The sequence below is a fragment of the Scyliorhinus canicula genome, chromosome 6 (genome assembly GCF_902713615.1).
Source record: "Scyliorhinus canicula chromosome 6, sScyCan1.1, whole genome shotgun sequence".
Classification (NCBI taxonomy): domain Eukaryota; kingdom Metazoa; phylum Chordata; class Chondrichthyes; order Carcharhiniformes; family Scyliorhinidae; genus Scyliorhinus; species Scyliorhinus canicula.
The window spans coordinates 116,728,177-116,751,575 of record NC_052151.1 but is presented as its reverse complement, the minus strand read 5'-3'; the positions used below and the strand labels follow the sequence as shown (position 1 = coordinate 116,751,575).

The 23,399-nt window shown below is 45.8% G+C and overlaps 1 protein-coding gene and 1 long non-coding RNA gene across 4 annotated transcripts in view; one reads left to right on the top strand and one right to left on the bottom strand.

The window, feature by feature from the left end:
• The window catches only part of gckr (glucokinase (hexokinase 4) regulator), a 134,985-nt gene that overhangs the window by 1,646 nt on the left and 109,940 nt on the right, over positions 1 to 23,399 (bottom strand). For all 3 annotated transcript variants that reach the window (XM_038799951.1, XM_038799950.1, XM_038799952.1), the window contains 6 exons: positions 18,696 to 18,772; positions 12,999 to 13,095; positions 12,807 to 12,907; positions 10,029 to 10,112; positions 9,781 to 9,930; positions 7,403 to 7,537 (listed from right to left, as the gene is read on the bottom strand). In XM_038799951.1, the coding sequence (XP_038655879.1) occupies positions 7,403 to 7,537; positions 9,781 to 9,930; positions 10,029 to 10,112; positions 12,807 to 12,907; positions 12,999 to 13,095; positions 18,696 to 18,772 (644 nt within the window). The remainder of the gene's footprint in view (positions 1 to 7,402; positions 7,538 to 9,780; positions 9,931 to 10,028; positions 10,113 to 12,806; positions 12,908 to 12,998; positions 13,096 to 18,695; positions 18,773 to 23,399) is intronic.
• LOC119967426 overlaps positions 1 to 23,399 on the top strand; it is a 92,511-nt gene that overhangs the window by 17,196 nt on the left and 51,916 nt on the right. The window lies entirely within an intron of this gene.

Below are 23,399 nucleotides of genomic sequence, written 5' to 3'. Positions count from 1 at the left end.
GGCAAAAGTTGTTGGTCACCAATGCTTGAATGGAAGTGCTTGATGTCTTTTCAGGTTCAAAAATGTCTACTTGCAGGCTATTATCCTCTACTTTGTACTACAGTGATTCACAGAGAAATTTCACCATCACTACTCAGTGGCAACTCAGGATTATAAGATGATTTAAAAATGCTGAAACAGATGAAAACTGGTGGTGGTCTAACCATGCGCGCAACAAGCGGGAGTGGTGGACTGTGGAATATCGAGATTGGAGACGCTATTGGACTAAACCTATGAACATATAAATTTGGAGCAGGAGCAGGCCACTTGGCCCAACGAGTTTGCTCCGCATTCAATAAGATCATGGCTGATCTGATTGTGTTTAGAATTCCACATTCCCATCTACCCTCGGTAACGTTTGACTCCTTACACAACAAGGATCTAACTCCGGTTTTAAAATATTCAATGATCCCGACTCTGAGGCAGAAAATTCCAAAGTCACACAGTCCTCTGAGAAAAAAAGGATTCTCCTCAACTCTGGCCTGAAAGAGCGAGACCAAATTTTAAACCAGTTCCTCTTAGTTCTAGTCTCACCTTCAAAAGGAAACAACCTTTCCATGTCCAACTTGTCAAGACTATTCAGTACCTTATATATCTTATATATTTCAATCAAGCCACTCCTCACTCTTCTAATCTCCAGTGGAAACAAGCCCAGCTTATCCAACCTCCCCATAAAACAACCAGCTCAGTCCAGGTATCAATTAGTAATTCTCCATTAAACTGTCTCCTGCATTCACATCCTTCATTATATAGTGGTAAACACTGCTGCCTCACAGCACCAGGGACCCCGGTTCGATTCCGGCCATGGGCGACTGTGTGGAGTTTGCACGTTCTCCCATTCTTTGGGTGCTCCGGTTTCCTCTCACGGTCCAAGGATGTGCAGGTTAGGTGGGATTATGGGGTTACAGGGATAGGGAGAGTGTTTGGGCCCAGGTAGGGTGCTCTTTGGAGGTTCAATGCAGACACAATGGGCTGAATGGCCTCTATCTGCAATGTAGTGATTCTATCGGGAGACCAAGGCCAGACTTCTCTAGCTGTTTGCTGGCAGCGGGAATGTCTGGCCCGCCAGCGGTGCAGCCCCACCCATGGCTTTCTGGAGACCAACCACGTGCAGGAACAGGGATGCCACCCAGGCCAACACCGCACGGTGTTCGCGGTGGAGGCATTGGGAGCGATGGTTTTGGCTATGGATCAGCATGCCCAAGGCCTGGAGCTTTCTGTGTCAGAGCTGGCCGAGGCACAGGACAGGGTTGCTGCCTCACAGGCATCGCAGCAATACTCCTGGGCGTGGCCCAGTCACGGGGTGGGGTTGGAGGGGGAGGGCAATGGCTGGGAACGTCGGCAGCATTACCCAGGCACTGGCTGACGTGACGCAGGCACAGAGGGAGATGGCCCAGTGACTGGCTGATGTGACACAGGCCCAGAAGGTGGTGGCACAGTCATTGGGCAATGCGAAGCAGTCCCAGATGGAGATGATGCACTCCCTGTGCTCCATGGCCGCGAGCATGCAGACCCTGGTTTTACCCGAGCGGGCCTCCAAGGCTGGCAGTGCCAGGTAGCGGGGGAGCCTCAGGGGATAGCTCCGCTCACACCCCCGTCCAATGGAGTAGTCCGGGGGCCATCAGGCATCCCTGAGGGAGGAGGATGTGATGGGGCTGGAGCTACAGAATCTTGGACTCCTCTGTCCTATCCCTGGCACATCTAGTGGGCAGTGGGAAGAACAGGGTGGCAGTACGTCACCTGGGATACCCGAGGAGCATCTGGGTTCATCCAGGCCTGGTGGCCCCAGATGATGGCCACCAAAGGAGACCCAGGTCGCAGGGCAGGAACTGCACCTGGCTGCCTCTACTCTTGTTCTGCCTTCTGCCACGTTGTGGGTGGTCTGGGCCCCCACTCTCCCCTCCGACCGTTCCCACTACCATCACCCCCGGGATCCGATGGCACCGTGTGATGGAATGACCAGCTTACATGCAGAGATCACCCACATGGACGATGGGAGAAGATGCTACCATGGGCAGGACTCAGATGATGTCAAACGATGTGGAGCACCAGAGCTCATTGCAGAGCGGGTTGTCATCATCCTCCATCCCATGGACAAGACCCAGTGTTACTGCCAACCCAGGACCCACCTTGTTGTGTGGCAGGTGAGGGTGCAGGTGGGGGAGTGACCAGGAGGGGGTTTTGCGGGATGGGATGCAGTGTCCGTGCCCCTGGCCAGTGTCCCCCCTGCCTCCGTAGTCGATGAATCTGGAGGCGATCAGAGCGTCCCGTGCGCATTGGCCCAGGTACATGCGTTGTGCGGCCTCCCATGCCTGCCTTTGCCTCATGTTGTGCACACCCTCCCCTCCCCTGCTTTCTCCTCATTGGATGAGGCCTGGTGTTCATCTTCTTCCTCTAATACGCCGCCCACGATGCAGGTGACCCTCTCAGTGTCATACAAGTAGGCCCCTCCAGAGCAGTCCAGGCACCAGAAGTGTGTCTACATGAGGTCGAAACACCGTGTCAAGAATCGTTGTGTGTGCCAGTACCGGGCACAGACGTGCATGGTGCGCAGGGTCAGAGGCCCCAGAGTGACGGGCACCGACGGGGCCAGAAGTGCTGGGATGGGGAGGGGTGGGACATGCCGTGACAGCGGCCGCAGTGCCAACCGGGGCCACCATATAGCCCGTTGAAATTGATTTGACAATGGGTATGCACCCTGCTAACACGTCGGCCTTTCACCAACTGCAGACAATGGATATTGGAATACAACCAGCAATGGTGGCTTTCCTCCTAGTCGCCGCAGCCCTGGGGGATGCCGTGCAGCTGTACAAGCTGGCGCTTCTCAAGGAGGAGGGGGAAGCTGCAGCAGCAGAGCGTGCAACAGTGGAGCATGCAACAGTGGAGCATGCAGCAGTGGAGCATGCAACAGTGGAGCATGCTGCTGAGGGACAGGAGGTAGCCGCACAGGATGGAGAGTCGGATGCCAAACAGGCTGTGGAGAAGGTGCCAAGGATGCGCCACATGAGGCCTCGCGTCTACCGGCAGCACTTGTCATTCGAGGACCTGCCAGACTGGGCATGCCATTGATGACTCCTGCTGAGCAGAGAGACAGTGCGACATATCTGCCAGATGACGGTACACCTGGCACTGCGGGAGTATGGGGGAGGACACCCACTCCTGGAGGCCATCAAGGTGACGGTTGCCCTGAACGTCTCCGCCACAGGGACTTTCCAGGGGCCAAGTGGGGACCTGTCCGGGATCAGAGACCTCGGTGCACAAGTGCACCGTGCCGTCGCGGAGACCCTATATGCCCAAATGGCTCAATACATCCATTTCAATGTGGACAGAGCCCACCAGGATATCTGGGCAACAGGATTCACCGCCATCGGCGAGATGCCCCAGGTCCAGGGGGTGATTGGCAGGATGCATGTCCCCCTACGAGCGCCTGCAGATGACAGGCCACTCTGCACAAACCGAAAGGGTACCCTTTCGATGAACGTGCAGCTGGTGTCTGACCATACCCCTTGTCAAATCAAGTCCAACGGGCTATATGGTGGCCCCGGTTGGCACTGTGGCTGCCGTCACGGCATGTCCCACCCCTCCCCATCCCAGCACTCCTGGCCCTGTCGGTGCCAGAGGCGGAGAATGCATTCCGGAACGCATTGACACGTTGTCGAGGTGACAGAGAATTGCGATTTGGCACCAGATTAGCACCTGCCATGATTTTGGCATCGAACCTATTCTCCGCATAATTGCATTTCCCACTTTTGGTGCCAGCCAATGGAAAATCCCGCCTTAAGTCCTGACACTGGGACAGAATCAGTAGACTTCTACGACAGCAAAATTGGCGCTGACCCCGGAGCAATTCATCAACCGTTAATGGGTTAGCGCTGGCGCCACGTGAAGCATGATCGATTCCATTGAGATCCGGTGTCGGATACGCCGGAGTCAGGTTTGACATTCGAGAGGATGACAAGCTGAAGCCGCACATTAGCAGTCCACTCCCCACACACTCTCCTCCCAGCCTACAAGAAGGCGGCAAGGAGAGCGGCACCCCGATTTGCGGAGGCTAGCTCGAGACCCTGCTGGATGCCGTGGATGAAAGTTGCCTGCCCTGTACCCTAGAGTGGGAAGGTGGTTGCCAGCTGCTGCCGTACATCAGGCCTGGGCACAGGTTTTAGATGCTGTGAGTGTCGTGGGCCCCACTGCCAGGACTGTACAGGAGTGGTGCAAAAAACTGCACAACCTCCTGAAGGCGGCACTGATCCCCGTCCCAAACACCCGTAACCCTGTGTCCCCACCCTGGGTAGGAGTGCCCTCCACCCTGCACCAAATACCAGCACCCATACCGGACGCCATGTCCGGGTGCCCTGGCCACCAGCTACCCACCCCTGTGCTGCTTGCTAAGATCGGGAATCCGGATCAGGTGGAGAACCCTGCTTCAGGCCAAAAATGTGATCAGCAGCAGTTGGCAGGCCCATCCAAGTCCTGCCCAGTTAGCCATAGCGGGTATCCCGCTCCGTGCTGGTAAGAACTTACAAACAGCTCCTATATATTCATTCGAATGCAATTCACAGACTGGAAGCCCAAAAAATCCTGTTTTGCTCCACCCCGCCCAGTCAGGAATCACATGAATGTGATTTGGCGCAAGTATTTACATATAGGGGACTTGCGCCATGGACTTTGAGGGGGAGTAAAGAGGTAAGTACCTTTCTCAGTGTCTTCAGTCTTGGTGGGGGGTGTATGCCTGGAGCTCTGGAACTAGTGGGAACTGACTTAGTGTAACTTGTGGACGCGGGGTGCCCCCTCGGGATCGGGGTTCCGTGGCTGAACCTCCCATTGCTGCTGTAAAAGACCAGCAACTCACCCCTCAGGTGTTACTTACAGGCTGCTTACTATTTAAACTGTTGACTGCTGCCAGTGGCCTTGAAATGCTCTGAGGTCTCCTGATCATGTAGATATAGCCATCTACCCTGCCTATCTGGAAACCCTCATCTATTCGCAGGATAATCAAGGTGATAGGTGTGGTCTCTGTCATGGAAGATCTCTGTTATGTGCTCTCTGGTGTGGCTTGCTAGTGAGTGTCTCTGTTATGGGGGTCTTTGGTGGAGGTCTTTGTTATGGGGTCTTTGTTATGTGGGTCTCTGGTGGAAGGTTGGTGGGATGGATCAGGTCACATTCATGCATGCGTACTGTGGGGCAGGGGGCAGTTGACCCGGCAAATTCCGTGTTTGGGGGAGTGCAGGATTTGTGTGCGAAGGGGAGGGAGGCCAACCGCCAGATCTTGCTGTCTGGCCACCCCCTCAACATGGTGGTCTGATAGCAGGATTCATGAGGAAAATCCTTGCAATTCCTGTTGTAATGATATGTGGAATATCATTTATGTATATAACATAATAACTACTTTATATATAAACATTCGTGCCTGCTTGCATGGATTACAATTCTAGCATCCAACACAGGTGGCGTGGCTACAGGAGTAGGTCACTGGAAGACAGGCCACATGGGAGACAGGACGTATTCTCCTGAACAGCACAGAGAGACACAGAAGATGGACAGCAGGCACAAAGTGCAGTGACAGATCGAGCAGCTCCTGAGTCAACAGTAATTTATAATAGTTGTTTGTATTTAGCCAACGTATCCAACTGTAATCTTAGTAAACATCATAGAAACCCTTTAGTCTTTTCTAATTAATTAATAAACAGTTTTGTTAATTTACAAAGCCATATGTTCTCTGAGCGCTTCAACAACAAAGACCTCGCCATCCGTGCATACAGAGAATATTACACCCATCATGCATAACTTTGCATGGCAAGGGTTGTGAATCGCCTCTCGACACCCACTCCCCGCACGAGCTCAAATAAGAGGTGAATCATCTCCAGTGGGAGAAAATAGTCTGCCCCTGTATAGCAGTAGTAAACGAGTAACCTGTTCAGTTAGAGGAAGAGTGTTCGACAGAAGGAGCAACTGGGGTGATGTCCAGCATGCATATACTAAGCAACTGGAAATTATTGTTTTCTGTAACTTGAAAATAAGACTCAAGTAAAGGCCAGTTGATTAGTCACAGAAAAGAAGAACACGGGTAAGTGGAAACAATGTTCTCTGTGCCTGACATTATTCTAAGAGTAGGTGTCCAACCCAAAAGTAATTGTTCTTGAGAATGGATCCTAAATGCAGCTTCACCAGCTTTGCCGACATACAATAATTCAGAGAAAAAGCAGACCTGGAATTGCAGCTTTCCCTCAGAGGACAATAAACCCAAATAAGGGTAGTTGTTATTTTGATCCTGAATCTTCCTTTCTGTGACACTGCACGGTGTTACTGTAATGTTAGTTTCCTTTATCATTAGAGATGCTAAAAAAAGTCTAAATGCTGGAGGCGGCACGGTGTCACAATGGTTAGCACTGCTGCCTCACAGCGCCAGGGACCTAGGTTCGATTTTGACCTTGGGTGACTGTGTGGAGTTTGTATATTCACCCCCATGTCTGTGTGGGTTTCCTCCGGGTGCTCCGGTTTCTTTCTACAATCCAAAGATGTGCAGGCTATGTGGATTGGCCATGCTAAATTGCCCCTAAATGTACAAAGATTAGGTAAGGTTACGGGGATAGGGCTGGGGATTAGGCCTAGGTTGGGTGCGCTTTCAGAGGGAAGGTGTAGACACGATGGGCTGAATGGACTCCTTCTGCACTGTAGGGATTCTATGAAACAAGATTTTGGAAATATGCAGAAGGACCATCTGCATCCAGAAATGAAGAAGCGGGTTAGCAGTTCAGATAAATGTCCTTTGTTAGAAATCCAGAAGACAAGTAACTTTCTTTACAGGACTGACCAAACAGAGAAGAGACACTGACAAAGGACTATACATGCAAATGGACAAAATCATGTCCGGTTTCCTTTTTGGGACTTTAAGCCCTGAACCCTCCCCACCTTAGTGGTTAAGATTCTGCCCTGCGCTGTCTGCAATTAAAGGAGACGGCCAGCTTTTTTTTTAGCTGTTATCCAAAGTTTGAATCCTAGGTGTAACAGTGAGGGAAGGAATGAGTAGCAGCATTAGAAAAGCTGGGGAAATAACTCAACTAGCAAGCTCAGTTTTCCTTCTTTTCACTCTTGCTCTCTGCATCTGCATTTTCTCTCCCCAATATATTGTTAATTTGGTGAACATTTATCGTGTTGTATTGAATTTTTGATCTGGGTTACATCTTTTTATGATCTCTAAATTACTAACATGCCTGGAATATGCAAATAGCAGGTTTGCTGATTCCAGCGGATGCAACTGACACTGTATTCTAACTGTGTTTCCACTTAGGATTGGCGATTAGTTTCTGAGGATGAAAAGCTTCTGGTGAGCTAGCTCCACAATTTAGAAGTTTATTCTTCTTACCTGGTTCATTGTTGCAGCACGCTGAATGTGTTTTGAAATTTCCAAATTTTTGATTTTTTCACTTAATTCATCTGTTTCATAAATAGCCTGTAACAATCTCTCAAAACATTTGGGCCGGGTCTGGCCTGTAAACATCTAATGAAAGAAAAGAATATAAATGTACAGCTTTATGTCAATCACTGCTTATTAGGGATCATAGAATGAGAGAATTTACAGTGCAGAAGGAGGCCATTCGGCCCATCGAGTCTGCACCAGCTCTTGGAAAGAGCACCCTACGCCTCCACCCTATCCCCGTAACCCAGTAACCCCAGCGAACTTTTTATTTTGGACACTAAGGGCAATTTATCATGGCCAATCCACCTAACCTGCACATCTTTGGACTGCGGGAGGAAAACCGGAGCACCCGGAAGAAACCCATGCAGACATGGGGAGAACGTGCAGACACCGCACAGAGAGTGACCCAAGCCGGGAATTGCACGTGGGACCCTAGAGCTGTGAAGCAACTGTGCTAACCACTGTGCTACCATGCTGCCCACTACCGAGGCTACCTAGTTTTAAGTTTTTGATTTTTACTCTCAACAAAATGAGAGAGGTTAGCACTGGGGAATGACTTTCCTAGTTTTTAAACCAATGTCAACATTAATTACTATCAAATTGTGCTTTGTAAGGCTGGAGCGAGAGTAAGGACCCCCCTCCTAACAGGGATGGTTTTTCCAAGCGGGGGTCTGAATTTTCAAGTTATGGGGATGGGATCTGCTCCCTTGGGTGGGGGTAATCAGTCCCGGGGAAAATGATGATGGGAGGGGTTTCAATAGGGATATTTTAAAAATGCTTACCTCCCATGTTTTTGTGGTTAAAATTCAATTCAAAATTTCTCTGCCCTGTGTCAACTCTAACCCCAGAATACTTTTGCACTTAAGTGGTTCAATGGGTCTCCAAGTGAGATTGTCAAATTGTGCCAAATTATAAGCAATTTTGTTCTCTGGCCCATCAATTGCAAAGTTGAAAGATTAGTTTGTTCATTCTTACTTGAGTTTATTTTTTGTTCTATGAGCTGGTTAAAACCAGAAGTGGAGGTAATGCAATATTTAATGCTTTTCAGTGTAGCGTCACAAGCTCAGTTAGTTGTGCTGATTTTCTGACTATTCACAGTGCTCAATAAACATCGTCCAACATCTCATTTTCGGTATTGTATCAATTTGGAATTGTTGTCAAATTTTTATTAAACACCATTCAAACACTCTTTATGAAATAAATACGATACTATTTCTGCTTGAATATTGTATTTCTAAATTAATTATTGAAGTATTAACAATTTAACAGCTCAGCAGGTCGCCATCCTATTTTATGCTAAATACTTAAAGGTGGGACTGTCTGGTTCCACCAGAGGTGGTATCGTTGCCGATGGGGCAGAAACATTTGGAGAGCAGCCATAGCCAATTGCTACAGTCTATACATTTTTAAGTTTGATGCAACCCGAGAACTACTAATTTATCTCAGAGATTATTTTCCAGGTTGAGTTACAGGTCAAAGATTATAGGGGTTGTCCTGCTGGAAACAAAAATGATGAAATGTCTCCTCTCATTCTTTCACCAGTTTTGATGATGTTTTGCAGTGTGAATCCAGGTCCTTCAACAAGGCTCTCGATTTAAAAAAAAAAGTAATTTAACTGCCTATCATCTCAACGTTTTCTGAGAGATAAGCATGAGATTATGTTGATATTGGAATTTTGATCTGAAGATATACTGCGGGATTCTCCGTCGGCGGGATCCTCCTCTTCGTTGGCAGCGCACTCACGCCCGCGCGTTTCCAGAGGTGTGGGATGGCCATAATGGGAAACCTCATTAGCCGGCTGCAGGAACGGAGGATCCTGCTACCGGCCCAGGCGGGCCGTGAATCCCGCCCATAAATTTCATTAAAATCCATTTCTAAAACGGAATGACACAGTCTTATGCTGGTCCCGACTGCAGAACAGGAGGCTTTGGACTTCTGACTTGTAATGTTGACCAAGAAGAATTAGCTGGGCTAATTGTGTTGCAGAAATGGTCAGTTTTAATCAGCAATGATAGAGAATGTAAAGTGAACATAGTCTTCCAGTTTTGTTTTATGATTATTGTCTGGCATTGATCGATATTCCTTGAGTAGATTGGAAAGTTTCACCAGGAAAACACAGGCAAAATGCAACATACTGGGGAAAAGGCTAAGCTGAAAGGTGAACACACAACTATATAGTTCCCATTACCCACATTATTTTTGAACAGGGAGTTTAATTAAAACTATAATTTTACAGCAAGAGGTAGCTATCATATAAATTTGTGAACATTTAATATTAAGTTTGGGATGATTTTGAAAACACAACTTTATCTATATCACCCTACCTGGATGATGTACAAAGCCCGTCCAAATAATTTGGAGTTACTGACTTTCAAGTCAATCATATAATTGTAGTAGACTTTCCCTTTCAACACATGTGCACCTGTACTAATTGCATTCAGTATCCATTTTGTACTCAGTTCACGCTGAAACATCTGTGAAGAACAGTGTAGTTTTTAATGATCATTACAGACCCTTAGCGATCAGTAATATTCATGATAGTCCAAAATGGTTAGGTAGTGATGGGTATTACCTGAATATAGCACCCTTCATAGTTAGACAGTGTTACTGGCCAAGTGACACTGATTGTGATAGAAAATAATTCCTTAAGCTCCTTCTGGCAATTAATAGAAAAAGAAAAAAAAGCCTTAAGAAAGCAAGGAACAAGAAATGGTCATAAGTAGATTATCTACAGTCTACCTGTAATGGGCTCAACCTGAGCCTCTTAATCTCCTGAGGCAAAGTTCTGCAGAATCTTTCTTCGATTCTCTAATATGATCAAATACAACTCCAGAACATCCATCCACCTCTAACATTTACCGCTCAAACTTCACCTACATCTCTTCTCCCATCTCTAGTCCCAGCAACAGAGAACAGTTTATATTATTTCTCGGGGTGGTGGTGTTGGGGAACAATGGTGGGAGATAATTCCACTGATCTCTTGCCAAAGTTGCGGCATGTTTGGAAGTGCCTCACTGAAATCAATGCCCTATGATTTTAACCTGGAGGCATGTCCACTTTTTCTTTTCCCCCTGCTTTTTCCCCCTGACTCCCATTGTCTTCAGTTTTGCAAGGGTTCTTTGATACCATACTTGGTCAAATGGTGCCTTGATGTCAAGGACAGTCACTCTCACCTCAGCTCTTGAGTTCAGCTCCTTTGCTTAAGTCTCAACCAAGGCTGTAATAAGGTCAGGAGCTGAATTCCCCAGGTGGCACCCAGGTGTATAGAAGAGCTCAAAGAGAAAATGCTGGAAAATCTCAGCGGGTCTGGCAGCATCTGTAGGGAGAGAAAAGAGCTAACGTTTCAAGCCCAGATGACCCTTTGCCAGGGGTTAAAGGGTCACCTGGAATCGAAACATTAGTTCTTTTCTCTTCTTACAGATGTTGCCAGACCTGCTGAGATTTTCCAGCATTTTCTCTTTGCCTTCAGATTTCAGCATCCGCAGTAATTTGCTTTTATCAAGTACAGAAGAGCTCTCCTGAGTTAGCCTGCAGGTAAAATGAGGAAGGCAATTAGTATGTTAACCTTTATTGCAGAGAGATTGGAATTACAAGATTAAAGAATTGCTAGAATACTAAAGTCACCATAGTCCCAGATAACCATAGGCTGCTTTCCCCTTTTGAGGGGGAGAGCTGATTGGTGCTGATTTAACCTGAGTGTCACCACAGCTTGTGCAAGGTTGAAAAGACAGGGCCTTTATGAATAACCTCAGCCGGTACGGGAGTTGAACTCACACTGTTGGCCTTGCTCTGCATCACAAATCAGCTGTCCAGCCAACTGAGCTAAACCGACATACTACGATATAGAATACCATGGTGCTTTCATGAGGACCACAGCTGAAATACTACACAGCTTTGGTCTCCATATTTAAAGAAAAACATAGTTGCATTGGATGCTGTACAGTGAAGGTTCAATAAATTGATTATTGGGATGAAAAGGTTGTCCTATTGTCCTATGATGAGCGGCTGAGTAAATTGTGTTTATATTCTCTGGAGTTTAAAAGAATAAGAGATGATCTCATTGAAAGGTTAATATTATGAAGGGGCTTGACAGTGTAAATAATGAGATATTGTTGCCCCTTGCTTGGGAATCTACAACAAAGAAACACAATTTCAGAATGGAACACAGTTTCAGGATGGGCCATACATTTAGCACTGTGACAAAGAGAAATTTCTTCACTTAAATGGTTGTGAACATTTGGAATTCTCTACTTTGCTGGGTTGAGGGTACGCCAGCATTGAATATATTTAAGGCTGAGATGGCTTTTAGTCTCTCAAGAAATCGAGTGATGGGGAGTGGGCAGGAAAGTGGATTTGAAGTCTAAGATCAGCCATGATCTAGCCCTGCAGCTTCACGGCGCTGAGGTCCAAGGTTCGATCCCGGCTCTGCGTCACTGTATGTGTGGAGTTTGCACATTCTCCTCGTTTTTGCGTGGGTTTCACTCCCACAACCCAAAGATGTGCAAGGTAGGTGGATTGGCCATGCTAAATTGCCCCTTAATTGGAAAAAATGAATTGGGTACTCTAAATTTATATTAAAAAAAGATCAGCCATGATCATACTAAATGGCAGAGCAGCCTTGACAGGTCTTATGGTCTTCTCCTGCTCTTATTTCTTATGTCCCAATGAAAGATGTTCAATAGGATAGATGTGTCAAATGCATATTTGCAATTATAGTTGACTGACAAAGGCAAGGAATTTCTCACCATTCGTACACACCAGTACTAGTATTGAAGGTTACCATGTGGTGTGTGTGCTGCTCCTATTGTATTATCGGGCATCTTGGATTGGGGACTAAATGGAATGAAGGGAGTGGGCTGCTTCTTAGATGATGTTCTAATGCCATCCAAGCTAGAAATGAAAAGTATTGCTTCATGGTGTCAAGTGCAACATACCTGAGTCATCAAAGATATGGTGAAGGTATCCACCCAGTGCAGAAGGTTGAAGGGATTTTGAAAGCAAAGAGACCAGAGAACATTCATAGGAACTATTGCGTATTATTCTAGGTTCATCCTCAAATTTGCTAATACATTCACTCCACTATATTAACTGCTTGAACATGGAATAGCTTGGAAGAATCTGAAGAAGAGAAAAAGTGCTGACTCCTGTTGTTGTTTTGATGTAATATAATCCCAAGAGATAATTGGTTTTAGTATGCAATATCTCACTTCAATAGTCTGAACAATAGCTTACCAAATTATAAGTGTTGCGAACCACATTATTCTAGTAAAGTAGTGAGATATTGTTGAAATATGCATTGCATCGACAAAGCATTATTGTATTTATTGATTAGTAACATGTGGCTACTTACTGGCATGTGCTGCCATACAGTTCCATGTGAGATTGCAAACAAGTTGTCTGTTGACACCTTAATCTGATGTGCTATTTTCTCGATTTCTGAAACTTCACCTTCTTCAAAAGAACAAAAAATACAGGTTCTTAGAGTGCATGAGACAGATCAGAACAATATCATGAATCAATTGTGAATAATTTTATTACATACCATCTAAAGTAAAGATGAAGACAATAGTGTCATTCGTATGGATTGTGGGAAGCACAATCTTCAGAAAATCTTCATGCGAGATGGCAAATTCTGGTCCCTATTTTTTAAAAGTACGTATGACACTCGATTAGAATTTGTGAGTAATTCAGGTAAAGCAAAATATCCTTAGAAAATCCTTTCAGTTGCACTTTGCAAATTTATGGGGATGTTAGAAGAAAATTGGCCTTGGTAGGTTAATACGGGTGAGGTAACATAATAGCAATGATATGACAAGGATCCAGAGACCTGGGGGGAGATTGGATTTTGTTTATTGTCACGTGTACCAAGGTACAGTGAAAAGTATTTTTCTACGAGCAGCTCAATAGATCAGATAATTACGTACATGAAATGATTGTAAGATAAGTAAAAAGGGGATCTGTTAGGAAGAGCGGGCCATAAACTTTCCTGCAGTGGATTCGGCCCTAAAATATAATTTTTATTATTGTCACAAGTAGGCTTACATTAACACTGCAATGAAGTTACTGTGAAAAGCCCCTGGTCGCCACATTCCGGTGCCTGTTTGGGTACACAGAGGGAAATTCAGAATGTCCAAATTATCTAACAGCACGTCCTTAACTAATGATTCAGAAAATAGTGTGCAAATGATACAAGAGCAGCTGGATATTTAAATTCATTTAATTATATGGATGAGTATTAAATAAAAAGCTACTTTAAGTAATGGTGACGGTGAAACTACTGGATTGCCATCTTTTTCACCAATGTCGTTTCGAGAAAGAAATCCGTTCTCCTTAGCTAGTCTGGCTGACACGTGACTCCAGCAATGCGGTCGACTCTTGTAACTGCTTCTGAAATGCCTGATCAAGCCATTGAGTTACATCAAAAGTGCAACAAAATTCTTCAATGAGAACAAAACAGTTGGGCCATGCTAGATTCAATCAAGGCACTGTATTCAGATACAGTCAAGGCACAGCCATCCCAGTCTAACATTTCGGAGTTTGTGCCAAAGTTGAGACAGCTGTCCTGCACGTGATCAACAGGCTGACAGTCATATTCACTGATTTATACTTCAAAGTCAATCCAGACTCCACCATTACCATCCACGGGTATGACCTGACCCACTAGTTTCATGGCATCCGATCAAACATGGAGCCGGAAACATTTTGCTGATTGCCACCTACCATCCTCCCGCTCATCCGAGGAATCTGTATTCCTCCAAGTCACACACCTTCCTTCCTGAATTGGAAACTTATCACCTGTCACCACTGGGTCAAAATGCTGGAGCTCCCTATCTGATAATACTGTTCACACAAGGACTGCAGCAGTTCCAGAAGATGACTCACCATTAATTGCTCAAGGGCAATTTGGGATTGGCAATAAATGCTGGCCTTACCAGCAATGTTCTTTGAATAACGAACAAAAAGCCCTCAGATTGCAGAGACTTGCTAATGAGTGAGGGAAAAGCATTAGACCTGACTAATGAGGTTGGTGGGCTTCTGTGGCCGGGAGGCCAGCATGACACCCTCTAGTATTGACAGATAAGCAACCCCATTGGCAGAGATGGGGCATTGCAATGTAGATTGGAGAAAGTGAGGGTGCCTCAAGTTGGAGGTGCCGTCTGAAGAATCTTCAAAATGTTAAAAAATGGCCACATCTGTCAAACTATAATTGTGGAGGGAGATCCCCTCTGCAGGGCAGACAGTATCCTCAGCTGTCACACTATGGTTCTTGCAACTGCAGGGTGTTGGGATAAACTTTGAATGATGGAGTGATGGGTTCTGGTCTGCCACCAGGAGGCTGCCTCCATACAATGACAGAGCTCTGGCTTTAGCCGAGGTCTACATGCTGACTGGAAAATGTTATTTGGCATCAGGAGAGTGGAGTTAAAAGGCCCTTTAATTAGCTTGAGTAACTATCTTCCAATTGCAGATGGCTAGCTGTCACTCCACACCCCCTCCCCTGAAGCAGTCTCTTACAAAATGGCAGGAAATTGTCAACCTGGTTACCTTTGGCTCTCCCGCAGTCTGCAGACCAAGTGCACAGCAAAAACGTCATAAAAGATTTTGGGCGGGATTCTCCGTGGCCCGATGCCAATATCGTAATTGGTGATCGGGCGAGAATCCATTCTGACGCCTGTGATAGTCACCACTGCTGTATTATATTGTATATACTGCACTGCATACGAGGGTATTATGGTAAGGCACCTGTCCTACAGGTATGGGGGTAGATCCCTGCCTGCTGGCTCCGCCCAGTAGGTGGAGTATAAATGTGTGTGCTCTCCGTACAGCAGCCATTTCGGAAGCAGCTGTAGGAGGCCACACATCTCTGTGTAATAAAGCCTCGATTACTCTTTACTCTCATCTCGTCGTAATTGATAGTGCATCAACACACAAATCAGGACCGGGGCTGGTTTGATGCCGGTCACCCATGCTCCACCCCCACGGAAGTGGCGTAATCAAGTTGCGTGACATACGCCTTTGCAACTGTGTTGTCATGTCATCGGAAGGACCTCCCATGATGCTCCGCCCCCAATGGGCCAAGTTCCCAACTGCGAGGTTGACGTGTGGTCTGAGCGGTCGGGAACCCGGCGTGGCAACTACAGGCTGTGTCCAGCACCGTCACAGTCGGCTGGGATCCATAATCCTGCCCGTTGGGGCTTTCGTGAGGGCTTGGGGGACTGGTGGAGGGGTGGCCAGGGGGGGCGCAGGTTCGGTCCGCGCCTGGTCGACGCCATGCTGTACGGCATGACCGCTGCCATTCTCCGGCCATTTTCAGCGTGGGAGCCAGGGGTTTCACCCGGCGCGGCTACTAGCCCCTCAGCGGTCCCAGAATTGGTGAGGTTCCGGCGCCGATTTTGGCGGAGTAAAATGCCCACGCAGTTTCCGTTTCAGCCGGCACTTAGCCTTTAGCTTTCTCACAATGGTACCCCAAAGTATCATTCTGCTCCTCAGTGCAACATCAAGGGGAAATATAAAAAGGCGTAAGAGAAAGTTGAAAATCACAAAAGTAACTATAATATTTTAGAACCCTCGAACTCTTCTGATTTTTGTCATCAGAAATCATGGGCAGAAGTTTATGGTCTTCTGCTGGGGTTGCACCATGTGGCCTTCTCAATTCTATCTTCCACTCCTGGACCTGTCAGTAAGCTTAGTTCCCCCTTTAGTCCCTACCCCTGGTATTGTCAATGTGTACCTACCCCCTGGCACCATGGCTACCATACCCTGTCAGTGACAGCCTAGCCTGGCACGGTACACCCGAGGGGGTCAAAGGGGTTAGTCCACAGCTAATGTGTTCCTCTGCCACTGACAGGCTGCAGAGGGGGCGAGGCGGGGGGGGGGGGGGGGGGGGGGGGGGGGGGGGTTCAAGCGTACTGGGGATTGGGTGGTCTCGGGCTGTTGTGGCGGTATCCACCTATATTAAAGGCTGATCAGAACTGATTTTATATTAAATCATATATTCACTCTATATTAAAAGCAGATCAGAGCTGATGCTATATTAAATCATGTATTTAACCCTATATTAAAAACTGATGACTGATGAGTCCATTATCAATGTAAACCATTACTTATCGCAATAATATTTTAAAAAATATGTATTATCTTTGTAAGAGTCCAGATGCAGTGAACTCATTAAGTCTAGTGGCCTTGCCACTGAGGGAGGTTATTGCTTGTATAGTGGCCTTGCCACTAAGGGAGGTTATTGCTTGTACATAGAACATAGAACAGTACAGCACAGAACAGGCCCTTCGGCCCTCGATGTTGTGCCGAGCAATGATCACCCTACTCAAACCCACATATCCACCCTGTACCCGTAACCCAACAACCCCCCCCCCCCTAACCTTACTTTTTAGGACACTACGGGCAATTTAGCATGGCCAATCCACCTAACCCGCACATCTTTGGACTGTGGGAGGAAACCGGAGCACCCGGAGGAAACCCACGCACACACGGGGAGGACGTGCAGACTCCGCACAGACAGTGACCCAGCCGGGAAGGGAGGTTATTGCTTGTCTAGTGGCCTTGCCACTAAGGGAGGTTATTGCTTGTCTAGTGGTCTTGCCACTAAGGGAGGTTATTGCTTGTCTAGTGGCCTTGCCACTAAGGGAGGTTATTGCTTGTCTAGTGGCCTTGCCACTAAGGGAGGTTATTGCTTGTCTAGTGGCCTTGCCATTAAGGGAGGTTATTGCTTGTCTAGTGGCCTTGCTACTATGGGGCTACTGCTTGGCAAGACACCCTGCCAAGAAGGGAGGCTGGTGTTTTTCTGGAGATAGCTACCGGAGGTATCAACCTTTTTTCTTTAGAAACAGGTGCCCTGATAGGCCTCTCTGAAATTACGGCCTTGTCAACCAAGAGAGAGACTGTTATTTGTCTCAAAATAACTGTGGTGAGTTAACTTGTCTTTCAGAAAAAGGGGCTATGCTAAAACTCCCCTCGAAGTCTCCAGCTCTCCCTGAATGTAAAAACAATATAAATATTCAAGCAAATGCTGCGAAAGTCAGAGTTTCGCTTGGAGAGTTGTTTAGGATAGCTGTTTAGGATATTACTCGGTGTTAAAACTGCAATTGAGCTCTGAGAACTACTAGTTGATGTTAGTATGAGATGTTAATAGTTTAAGCAAATAGTTGAAGTTTAGTTAAAGAAGCTCAGAGGCAACTCATCACGTATCCTGTATCTGTCAAACGGTATCATTTATCAAAACACTTGTATTACCCTTTTTTCTTTAAATAAATTGCGTATATATTTTACCATACAGATCCATGTCTATTTTAATAAATAAGAGTGACATTTAACTAAGACTCATCATATTCTCACTCTTTGAGGCTGTCTCAAGAATTAGAAATATATAGTTGAAGTTAAGGAAAATATAGCATCTAAGTCACAGTCTACCCTGTACACTGAAGGTAGTGAAAGGAAGGCACATTGTTTATACTATAATTAAAACTCCCATATAGCGAGTCTTACTTTAGATATTCACAAGACCTTGTCTGGTAGCTTACAACCTCGACTAATCGGGGAAATCTTAGATAAATACTCCTCAACTGTCACATCGTGAGTGAGGTGTAGATCCCAGCCCTTGGCAACCTGAAGATCACCCTTGGCACGGTGATCTCAGGCAGCCCTCTGCTCAACATCATCCTCCTAGCCTGACTTTTAATTCTGAAGTGACCACCTCACCCTGAACTGCTCTGCCCGACAGCTGAAGAGCAGTCCAGGCAGTCCAGTGAAGAATCAATGTAAGAACATTGTCCCTTTCCCACGTTCAGCTCCCCCAGGTATATGTCTTTAAAACTGCAGTTTTTTGACATGCGCATGTTTCTCAACAGCCCACAACATTTGAAAAGGCTTAAAAACTCCTGAGATCCTTTGAAATGCTGAGTAGGGGCACTGTCAGGGTGCCAGGCTGGGAGTGCCATGGTGCCCGGGTGGTATCTCGCCCATGCTGGGGATCAGGTCCAGGGGTACCCTGCCCTTACAAGGTGGAGTGTGAGGGCTCAAGAACCCCCTCATTGGTAAGTTGGGGCTTTGGGGGGTGGTCTGGTGCCCCTGATGGGGGCTTCAGAGATTGGGCTGCCATTTAGAAATGTCCTATTTAATAGCAGGATTGTTCTCGGTGCTGTCAGCTCCAGGAAACACCTGGCTAAACGGGCCCAACGTGGGAATCTGTTTCATTTCCATTAAATTGCTCCCTTGAGCCACCTACCTGTGTTGACATATCTCCATCATTGTTTGCCATTTCTTTAAAGCCATTGTTTATAAAACCACGAACATGACTGAAATCTGCAATAAAAATGAATGTCACAGCAATACTTATGTGATGAAATATTTTTCAGTTATTGACCCGAGAAAAATGGTATTTTACTTTCTAAAGTATGGAATTATACACCAGAGAAGGAGGATCTACCGATCCTGGCGAATGCAATGGATTTCTGAAAAGCCTGCCACATTTTCCTGCCCTGCCCCTGCCTCCACAGAGCTGGAAAATTTCACCCAATATAATTACTCAAGGTTAGATTGGATAGATGGGCCAAGGAAAGGGGACAAAAGGATATGGGGAAAAGGCAGGTAAACATGATTCCAAATATTGTACGGAATAATGTTGAAGCAGCTATCTATCCCAGAGGGGCAAAAGTGACTGCTTATAGCTCAAGGACTAATAGTTCAGGAGTCCAGTCGTTATCTACCATTCTGGATAATAAACCTCTTGAGCAAGTAATGCAGACAGTCTCCTTTTGTGCTGAAGAGCACAGATAAATTAGAGGAATCCAAGAGCCACATGAACAATGCCATGAAGGAGGTATGGCCGGACATGAAGAGTACTTTGGTGAGTGTGGAAATCCAGCAGATATCTGCAGGATTAAGACATCAAGAATCCTTGCTTTTTTGAGGGGCAGTGTCAACTTTCATGGAAGCCATAGAGATCTGAGATTGGTGTTTTGGGACTTAACTGGAATGATATGGGCTGTTTTCTCATCGATCAAAAGATCCCATGTCCAGCACCAGTGGTCTGTAAAAGATGATCACAGAAGTTACTATTTCTTTGACGATGTGCATGTGACTGCATTAGTGCAGTGTCCTCCAAAACCAGCATAGGAGGAAGCTTCTGTATTATGTCTGGTAGACACATATGATGCACAAGCAATATAATTCTGGAAGTATATTCTGTAGGGACACTGAGATAAGTGTCTTCTAAATCTTGGAGGGCTCCATTTGTGCGAGCTGGAAGGAGTTGGGTTAGGGTTTTCTCAATAGTGGCATTGCTTCTTTTGGGAAGCTTCCCGCCCTGACGATATAAAGATAGATAGTTTTTTGAAGAATAAAGGAATAAAGGGTGATGGTGTTCAGGCGGGAAAGTGGAGCTGAGCCCACAAAAGATCAGCCATGATCTCATTGAATGGCGGAACAGGCTCGAAGGGCCTATTGGCCTGCTTCTGCTCCTAGTTTTTATGTTCTTATATTCTTATGTTATGATATGATGGCTGTTGGCAATGTTGTTGATCCATTGAATGCTTTGGCTCTGTGGTACTGATTCTCAAAACCCATTATCACGAGTTGTGAGGATTTTTAACGGAGGCGCATGAGGAGATTCTTGTAACAGACAGAGCTCTGTCCTTGGTGGACCAAGGGAGAACATTTAGTCCTGTCTCTGAGGCTTGGGTTTGGTTTGGCCTTCCAACCCCGTGTCCTGTGTTGTCTTGTTCCTGGTGTTGTTTGAGAGAGATTGGGGATGGCTGAGCCCGCTGGGTCACCCCCCCCCCCCCCCCCCCCCCCCCCCCCACCCCCTGCTGGAGCCTGGGTTGTTGGCCGCCTGGGTTCGGGTGAGACGGCATGCTGGAAACATTGAGACTTTTTTATCTTCGATCATTGGAATCCTTGGAAAATCCTGAAGAGTGCTCACCATCTTTAGTCCTGCTTTATCCTTGATTTCTGCTTGTTTGTGCGCCAGTGGAGAAGTCTTTATCCTGATAACTGCCTCACATCCCGGTTGTTATCCTGGACTTCAATCCCTGATAAAGATGTTGTTGTCTGTTGATGTTGTCAATCTATTTGCTTGCAGGGAAGTGAGTAATCTGGGTGTTATGCCCTGCACCATTGGTTATCCTGATTTAATACATTTATATCATGTTAAGATGAATGTTGAATTCATGATTTGTGCCAAGTATCCTTATCCGAATGTATCCTGGAGGGGTTGGGGGGTGGGGGGGGGGGGGAAGGCAAGCAGAGACGGAACAGGAGGAGGAGTGGAGGTTTTGGGTTGTTTGTTCTGTCCTCACTGTGTTTGGGGAAGTTCCCTCCAATGAGAGCTAATTTTTTTTTGTTGTTTAGGGCCCTTTCCTTTTTCAGGCCCAGGAAAACTGTGTGTTACCCTGGTGAGGACTGGGATCAAAGAGAAAATGCTGGAAAATCTCAGCAGGTCTGGCAGCATCTGTAGGGTGAGAAAAGAGCTAACATTTCAAGTACAGATGACCATTTGTCAAAGCTAAAAGACAGAGAAAGTGGCCGATTGCATTCGCTGCTCCTAATGTGGTCTCCTCTATGTCCGAGAGACTGAACACAGACTAGGTCATCGCTTTGCTGAGCACCTTTGACTGGTGCGCCTTCAGGACCCTGACTGTCCCGTTGCTTGCCCTTTCAACACAAGACCCTGCTCTCTTGCCCACATGTCTGTCCTTGGCCTGCTGCAATGTTCCAGTGAAGCTCAACGCAAACTCGAGGAACAGCATCTTCCGGTTAGGCACGCTACAGCCTTCTGGTCTCAACATTGAATTCAACAACTTCAGGTGATTAGCTGTACCCCACCTCAACCCTTTTGTTTCCATCTCATTTCATTTTAATTGTCTTTTACCATTTCTTTATTTTTGTCTTTCTTTATTAATATTTAGCCCCCGTATCTAATTCTCCTTTCCTTTCCTTATCTTTTCTCCCCTTTGCTTCCCCCTTCCCCTCCCCCCACATCTACGTCTGTCACAGTTTACCCTCTGATATTAGTTTATCTGCTATCCAACCTTTCACACCTTTTGTTCTCTCTGGGGACTGACAATAGCACTCTTTCCCCTTGGTTTCTGTTGCTGTGACTCATATTTCATTCTCTCACTCCACAGTATAAAAATTTCCCACTTTCTCTGTCTTTTAGCTTTGACAAAGAGTCATCTGGACTTGAACGTTAGCTCTTTTCTCTCCCTACAGATGCTGCCAGACCTGTGGAGATTTTCCAGCATTTTCTCTTTAGTTTCAGATTCCAGCATCCATAGTAATTTGCTTTTATTTATGAGAACTGGGATTTGTTTGGCTACAATGGATGCTTGGCAGGGCCCAGTCCTCTCCTTGACTTTCTGTAGTTATTTTACGACAATCTGTTCTGGCCTGGAGAAGATTTTTATTTGCACTGCGATTGTGAGTTGATTTTCCCTTCAGTCTTGGGGTTCTTGGGATATTGTTTTCTTCCTTCTGTCATTTGGTCTTGTAGCTATGGGTACAATGTGATGTTGCCCGTATCCTTTTCTGGTACAGGTGGGTCCTGCACACGTAAAGGGAATCTGTAGTGGATTTTGTCAATGATTCATCCGGTCTTACCTCTTCCTATTCTTGCAATGATGACTGTTTTACGCTGTACCTGCACCTATTGCACATTGATATCTAATTGATATCTATGGTTTGCTTTCCTCCTCTTTTGTTTGTTTTGAAGTGATTTTTTACTAAACTGGAAAATTCCAATAAAAAGACTTTAAAAAAAATAATGCAACAGTAGTGGGGATCAGTAATAGAATCTAATAAATACACAATATGAAAGATAAGATGCAAATATTTTGCAATTTAGTGTGTTTGTAAATTATTTCAATGATAATCTTTTGTTATCTATCTTACACTATGGTTCACATTTGTAAGTGTCTTCTTCTCAAAGTACATGAGACATTTGGTTATCTGAGGGCGAGGCAAGGATTAGTCAATGCCTTTTGTGCTCTAAAGCTGGATGCAGTCTTTTTACTGAAAAGAGTAGACTTAGATTTTCTTCATGATGTCATGTGCAGCTTGTGATAATATGCAGAATGTAAGTTTGTACATAATTTTATGCACAAGACCAGCAGGTGGCATTGTAAATCTATCATGTCACCATGTGATCTGGGATATGGGATTAGGTGGTGCCAGGAGATAGACGTATTTGCAGTAATTCTAGAATAGTTTTGTGTTAGTTGTTTATTATTTTATTTATCCTAGTTATCTTATCACGCAGTCGCTTTAGAATAAATTATTTTAAATTACACGTTCTGTCGTTCATCATTCACTTCAGCCAGTCTGCAAAACATGACACAGCTCACACAGGGTTATTTCATGCTTCTGCCTTTCGCTCTCATCATAATCGGGAATGCAATGTCTCTGCTCCTTCCACTTCCCCAATGTAAATGGAAGACCTCTTTCTGTTGGATATAAGAAGCCACTTGAAACCATGTGCTAGACTGTATTGTGTGGCACCTCGTAATCTATTAGCTCAGTTGGCTGGACAGCTGGTTCATGATGCGGAACGACGGCAACAGCGCAGTTTAAATTCCTGTACTGGCCCCACCTTGTCAACCTTCTCCCTCGCCTGAGATGTTGTGATCCTCAGATTAAATCACCACCAGTTAGCTCTCTCTCAATGGGAAAAACAGCCTATGGTCATCTGGGACTTTGGTGACTTTCATCCATCCAAAGAATGGGATCCTTCCATCCAAAGAAATTGGGAATTGTGAATATCAATGATTTGCTTGACTATTATTTGTGGAGTATTTTGCTTCATTGTAACTTTTTTCAGCCTCTGTCCTTTTCTTACAGAAAAGGGTCATCAGTCATGAAGCAGGTTTCTTTCCCCTGAGCCATGCTGACACTTCATTCTTGCTGAGCAGTGCAGCTATCTTGTGTTGCTTGAGAA